Source organism: Thermochaetoides thermophila (assembly GCF_000221225.1).
Source record: "Thermochaetoides thermophila DSM 1495 unplaced genomic scaffold scf7180000011816, whole genome shotgun sequence".
NCBI lineage: Eukaryota > Fungi > Ascomycota > Sordariomycetes > Sordariales > Chaetomiaceae > Thermochaetoides > Thermochaetoides thermophila.
Genome location: NW_006383032.1, coordinates 3,887,326 through 3,894,729, shown reverse-complemented (window position 1 = coordinate 3,894,729; position 7,404 = coordinate 3,887,326). Strand labels below are relative to the sequence as shown.

Here is a 7,404-nt window from a genome sequence, read left to right as displayed (position 1 = left end):
GACCGGACAGCCGGAGGAAGGCCAGGAGACAAACACGGCGGAAGGTTGCTGTGGTCTCCTGTGGACGGAGGCCGACAACTCGCGATCGAGGCTTGAGTCACCTCTCGCGAAGGCGCATCAATCGAGAATTCCTGCAAGAGTCACGCTAAGGGGGACGATTCGGTTCCCGAAGAACACCGAGGTCACATTGCATTTGAGGCTAAGCATCTGGAGGGACTCCCAGAACATGGACCGTTCGACCGTGGAATGGATTTGAAAGAAGGAGGCCAACTGAAAATTTTCAAGGTGTACCACGCGAGCGAAAGGGAGAACGAGGCACTCAAAAAGCACCTTGAGGAGAACCTGAAGCGCGGACACATTCGATCTTCTACCTCTCCGACCGGATACCCTGTGCTATTCGTCCCTGAGAAAATTGGAGAGCGGAAAACCGCGTTCAGGACGCCCTACGGACACTACGACTGCCTTGTTATGCCCTTCGGACTGACCAACGCACCCGCCACCTCTTAAGCCAAGGCCGACCATACCATTTGCCCGTTTCTGAACAAGTTTGCGGTGTGCTACCTCGACGACATCCTCATCTATTCTAAGAACCACGAGGAGCACCAACAGCATGTCAAGGCCGTGCTCGACGCATTGCATAAAGGAGAACTCTCGGTCAATCAAGAGAAGAGCGAGTTCCATGTGACAAGGACTGTTTTCTTGGATTACGAAATTTCCCCAGGAGAGTTGCGTATGAAACCCGGAAAGGTCAACACCATCAGGGACTAGCCTACGCCAACTACCGTTAAAGAAGTTCGGGCCTTCATAGGCTTTGTTAATTTCTACCGCATGTTGATTCGGAACTTTGGACAAATTGCCAAGCCACTACACGAGCTCACCAAGACGTGGTTTTCTACTGGGGACCAGAGCAGGAGAATGCCTTCCAGCGCCTCAACGAAGCCATTTTCAGCGACCCATCCTTAAGCTCTCAGACCCAACGAGACCCTTCGAGATTGAGACTGACGCGTCTGACTTTGCTATAGGGGGACAGTTAGGTCACGAGACGACAGCGGGAAGCTTTACCCCGTGACATTTTTCTCCAAGAAACTCAACAATACACAGATGAATTTACCAATCCACGACAAAGAGCTCCTCGCCATCGTTGAAGCTTTTCAAAAATGGCGACCTTATCTCAGTGGCACTACTTACGAAGTTCGGGTGTATACTGACCACAAGAATTTGCGGTACTTCACGACCACCAAAGCCCTTGACGAACGACAGATTCGATGAGCTGAGTTTCTCTCTCGATTTAACTTCCGAATCAGCTCCTGGAAGGGGACCGAGAATGCCAGGGCCGATGCCCTAAGCCGAAGACCGGACCACGAGCAATAGCGAGGAGGGGCATCGCCATCTCTATTGCAAGAACAGTCCGATGGGATTCTGGCACATCCGCTACAAACAGTCGAAGAGTGTTGTGCAGCGTGCCGGGAAGAAGACAAGGCTTCGCCGACTACACCATCCGACCCAGAGAAGAGGAACGAAGCAAATGGAAAGGGGAAAGCTCGAAGGACTAGAAGGACTAGATGCTGGAGTATATTGAAAGAATGGCCAAGTATGGCATCACGGCAAACCCTACGTCTGCGTCGATCACCAACGCCAAGTCATCCACGAAATCCGTGAATCTGCACTTGGGAGTCACGTAGGGGTCACTAAAACCATCGCTAAGGTTCGACAGTACTTCAGCTTCCCACATCTGCCCGAACAAGTACGCCATGTGGTGAACGAATGAGACTTGTGCCACAAGAGCAAGGCGGCACGGCACAAACCATACGGGCACTTGCAACCATTAAAAGTCTTTAAACGACCTTGGGGTGCTGTAGCGCTCAATTTCATCACGAATTACCAAATTCTAGGGACAGCGCAACCGGCAGCGAATGCGGCAGTATTCTGGTCGTCGTGAACCGGTCTATCAAATGGGCTCGGTTCATACCGACACGAGAAAATTGGTCAGCAGAGCGACTCGCAGATGTAGTACTACGATACGTCACAAGCGACCACGGCTGGCCGAAGGAATGGATCTCTGACAGGAACCCGAATTTTGCCTCTAACTTCTGGAAAGTCCTAATGAAGCAACTAGGTGCGAAAAGCAAATTGTCCACGGCATACCACCCATAAACGGACGGGCAGACCTGCTGCCCGTGGCGCAACTAGCCCACAGCACCACGCCCGCCGACACGACTAAACTTATCCTTTCTTTGCAGTTTCGGATACAAGGCAGACCTATGATTGGGACCAGAGGTTGCCGTACCAAAGCAAAATGAACAGCCGACCAACTACGCTCGCTGCATGAATCTATGATAATTGATCTTGAATTTGTCAGACAGGGAATGATGAAATACTACGACCAGCGACACCTTGAAGGACCTTGCCTACAGAAAGAGAACAAAGTCTACCTTGTTGCCCGGAATCTGAGAACAGACCAAGCGCCAAACTCGACTTCAAGAAACTCGGACCGGTTTTATCGAAGAGAAAATATCCGACGCAAACAACCGACTGCCATTGCCGCCCACGATGTTACTTCGCACTAACGTGTTTCATAATTCTCTTCTTGAACAGGCACCATCAACTGTTCGGCTGGCGGAGGACGAGGAAGCCGAAGACGAAGAAAAGTGGGATGTGGAAGAGATTCTAGACTTTCGGGTCCGCGATGGACAATTAGAATACCTTATTAAATGGTTGGATTTCGGACCAGAGAGCAATTCCCGGGAGCCCGTTGGAATCTTCAACTGCCCTGAAAAAACGGTGGAGTTCCACCGCCGTCACCGGGAGCGACGTGGGTTTGAGTAGTTGAGATGGCTCCAAGCTCGACAGCGTTGAAGGAAAAGTTCGCCAAGCTAAAATCTTGAAGCATATCTTGAGAAGCGGGTTGCTATTCCCCATGACGGGCCTCTTCCTCCCTCTCCTCCTCCTGGCGCTCCGCCTACTCCATCTCCTTCAGAACATCTGAATGCCATTAGCGATATCAAGTATTTTTAATTAAGTCCCGATCAACAGAATGTATCAAGCGGTAAAGTAACAAGGGGTTCTGACGAAAGGTTGTCAGAGCTAAGTGTCATGACCAACAAGGCTCTACCTGGAAAAGTTGATTCCGTGCAACCAACTGATCGGAGGAGAAGGGAGTTGACCCATCAAACCCAGATACCCGCCCCCAAAGACCCCACGCATTGAGGAGTAGTTATTCAACGTCAAGAGGGATTGATCTCAACACCTAAGGATGTTGACCCTCAACAGGTGCCATTGAGAAGGAAGGCACAAGGGAAGCCACAAGGGAGTATGAGATGTATAAAGATTCCAGGCAGGGCCATCTGGCCAAAGAAGCTCCCCAGTCAGCAATACAAAGAGTTGTCTGTTCAACTGGTGATCACAGGAATCATTCTGACTCCGTGAGAACTCCTGTCTCTCAAGTCCAGCGGTCCGGCACCTCTCGAACCAATCAAAAGGTCTGTCTGGATCATCATACTAAGATTCAACGAAAGATCGTCAGAACTCAAGCGTCAGTAGTGAAAGATCTTCAAAGCTGAGAATCTCCGACGGAAAACTGAACGCTCCTTGGTAGATGAGACAAGGAAGGATTCTGTGTATATGAGGTAGATAGATTCCTCGCAGCAGGAAGGGGGACGAAATGAATTCCCCAATCAGCAATACAAATAGTTGCCTAAACCAACTGATGACCGTAGTGCTCCTGAATCTATGTGAGAACTCCTAAGATGGGTTCGAGGGTAGTGGTCGGGTTGTAGAAATTGATGGACTGGGGTCCTCACACAGCAGCGTACGTAATTCACTGCGGCGACTGGTTGTTGGTTTACAACTGTTTCTATTGCTGACTGAGGAACCCCCCCTAATGAGTGGCCAGCTAGGTCCTATATACATGAGGGTCTCCTCCAGTATCATTCTTGCCATTGTGACAATCTAGACAGGCCTCTTGAGATGGGTTCAAGAGGTACCAGGCCGCTGGACCTGAGAGACAGGGGTTTTCACACAGTTGGACTGATAGCTGGCGGTCACCAGTTGAGTAGACAACTGTTTGTATTGCTGACTGCAGAACTTCTCCAGCCAGATGGCCCTACCTGGAATTTATTCACGTCTTATATGCCTTTGTGGCTTCCTGTGTTCCCTTCTACCTACGAGGAGTCCATCTACCTTGTATACTCAAGCCTTTCTTTATTCCTTGGTGTCTTTTGGTCCCTCATCAGCAATTCTTGGCCTGACAACCCTCCTCGGGCCCACGTGAGCTGCTTTTTTATTGATCCTTTGCTCCCGGCTCCGCTCTTCTTGCGTGATGCCCTTGTTGATTGTGACACTCATTGCCATCATCATTATCCCTAGGTTGGGACATTTCAAAGTGAAGATTTCCTTTACTGTGACGATTCAGCCAGCCTTCCTGAGATGGGTTTGGGCTTGGTCCAAGGCTTATGGATCTGAGAGACAAGAGTTCTCGCACAGGTTCAGAGGCACTGAGGTCACCAAGTCGTCTGGGCAACTGTTTGTATTTTTGACTGAAGAATTCTTCGTCCTCCTCTTCCTACGAGAAATATATCTACCTTATATACTCAATCTTTATTTCTTAAGGGTTTTTTGGTCCCTTGCCAGTATCTCTTGGTCTGACAATCTTTCCATCCGTGATTATTGGTCGTAATATGATGCCCCCTCTCGAGGTCTTTCGTCCCCGAAGGATATTTCCCATCGATCTTGTCTACTTCCTTGCTCCATCATTCTCTCTCGTAAGTCCCGTCTGTTCGCCATAATGCCTAAACGAAAATGTACTGCACAGTATCGCTCGTATTTGTCGCAGTTTATTAACTAGGCAGGTCTTGTGATAATGCCTTGTTACAACTGCTACTCTCGCGGGCTGGAGTGTCGTATGGTGCCCGAACGTCCCCGTTGCAGCAATTGTGTGTGTGCAGGTTATTTGTGCGATGGTAACATCTCAATACCGGTGACTTCCGGTCCTCATTCGTTTGTTGATTAACTTGCTTCTCAGTGAAGAGGTACTGGAAGAACAATGGCACTAAGATCAGGAGGAGGAGGATGCAAAAGCAAGAGGCCAGGGAACTGGAGACGAGTTTGTCCAAGCAGTTGCCAAGAGTTCAACGTGTTTGGAAACAAAAGCAGTTTTTGAAGGATAAGGACGTTCATTTGGCGGTACAAGGTCTTGCATCGTTAGAAGAAATGGAGAAAGAAAAGCACATGGAACAAGAGCAAACTCAACTTTCCCAGTCCCAAGTGTCAGAAGTTGTAGCGCAGCCCACGGCTGCGGCTAGGGAGGAGACACCATCCTTTAGTCTGCTCTTGCCGTTGGGAGCAGTTCTAGGGAACACCGGCGATCCGACAAGACTGTTCGATTATTTCTGAGCTCAAGACATACTGGTCTATTGTGGGCTAGGACAATTGGGGTTCTGGCGGTGAATATCCCGTAGTTTTGCAGAGCAATTGAGATATTGCACAGGATTCCATGAGTTGCTTTCAGGTCCGAAATCTAACCATCTGATCAGGTATTCTAGTTGTCCATTCCGGATCCTGGAATATCTTCTCCATATCTCATTCTTCGTCGTCCCCGGCTTCCTCGTTGTCCGCAATATACACAGACCCAGGTGCTGGTTTGGGAGGAGAAACATAAAGATTTTGTGCGTAAGCGCATGGTTGGTGTTTACGAAAGTCGGCAATTGGTATTTGAGAGCTTGTCGGATTTAAAGATCCTAATTTCTTGAAGTCAAGTTTCACACTTGGGCATTTGGATCATAGGCTCTGTGCAACGAGATAAACTTTACCCCCTCTTCTCGGCGAGGTCTCTCGAGCTTGTGTTGATCATAGTATTTTTTCAGCCGCTGCCGATCAAATTTAGGTTCCTGTTTCATGGCTTCTGTAGTGGATGTAACTGGTCAGCTGTAATCATCGCTTTGGGCACTGAGACTTCTGGTCCTTGTCGCAGGTCTGCCTTGTATCCAAAATTCGCAAAGAACGGTGTCAGTTTCGTTAGTCTCTGTCTGTGTCGTGTCGTATGCCAGCTGGGCGACTGGTAGCAAGTCAGCCCAGTCGTCCTGTTCAGAGTTGACAAACTTGCGAAAATTATTGTTCAAGGACCTGGTTGAGTCGTTCTGTTTGTCCGCCGGTCTGAGGATAGTATGCCGTGGAGAGTTTGCTTTGGCAACCCGATCTTTTCATGAGTGCTTGCAAGGAGTTGGAAGCGAACTTGGGGTCTCTATCGGAAATCCATTCCTTAGGCCAGCCGTGGCAGCTCGCAACGTGCCTTAGCGCCACAGACGCGATGCGGTCGGCGGACCAAGTCTCTTTGACAGGTAAGAAAGTAGGTCCATTTTGCCAGTCGGTCCCCCACAGTCAGGATGCTGTCGTACCTGGCTTCCATAACACTCTTTTTGGATTTTGTTAGTTTGATGATGAAGTCGAGTGTCACCGAGCCTTAAGGTTTTTCTGGAACTTCCAGAGGTTGGAGGTGACCAAAAGGCTTGTGTCGTACGGGTATGCTTCGATGACATAGATCATATTCCTTCACAAATTTTGCAATTCTTGCCCTCATCCCTGGGAAGCTGAAGTAGTGCTTGATATTTCGACAGTGTTTTGGCAATGCCGGGATGTCCGCCCATTTCTGAGTCATGAATTTTGCGTACCACGTGTTCTTGTTGGTCTCGGCTGACATAGATCCTGTCGTTGTGCCAGAGTCTTCTTCCAAATATATTCCTTCTTTTAACCCGTCTACGTGTGGTAGTTCTCCTGCTCCCCACTTGACTCGTTCTTCCATGTTGAGTCGCACCGAGTCTTATATCCTTGCCGTTCTTTCCTGAAGATCGCACAGCAATTTTCAACCGGTTAAAGTAGGTGTCGTAATGTTTCATCGTCCTGTTGTTGAAGCAGCGGCGGCGATGCTTCAATTCCATATTTCTATTGATCCGGCCGGCGGCTTCGAGCACCAGCTCTCGTATTCTCCGTTCCTTTCCGGTAATTGATGCGGAAATTGAACTGTGAAAGAAACTCGGCTTATCGTGTTTGCCTTTTGTTGAGAGCCTTAGTCGTGGTGAAATATAGCAGATTTTTGTGATCGATGTAAACTTGGACCTCGTAGGTGGTACCACTGAAGTATGGTCGCCATTCTTGAAACGCTTCAACAATTGCCAACAACTCCTTATCCTGAATGGAGTAGTTGAGCTGCTGGTTGCTGAGTTTCTTGGAGAAGAAAGCTATCGGGTGAAGTTTGCCACTGTCGTCACGCTGTCCTAGCTGCCCTCAGATAGCAAAGTTAGTCTCTTCAGTCTCGACATCGAAGACTCACGTAGGGTCGGGTAGTCGGAGGATTGGTTCAGCGATGATGGCTTCCTTCAAGCGTTGGGAAGCTGCTTCATGTCCGGATGT

General features: G+C 49.0%; 1 protein-coding gene across 1 annotated transcript in view; it reads left to right on the top strand.

Annotated features, from left to right (window-relative positions):
* CTHT_0031590 (uncharacterized protein) overlaps positions 1–768 on the top strand; it is a gene marked incomplete at both ends in the record, with an annotated part of 1,236 nt that extends 468 nt beyond the window's left edge. Inside the window, one exon of the mRNA XM_006693538.1 lies at positions 509–768. Within this exon, the coding sequence (XP_006693601.1) occupies positions 509–768 (260 nt within the window). The remainder of the gene's footprint in view (positions 1–508) is intronic.
* Positions 769–7,404: the final 6,636 nt, after the last annotated feature.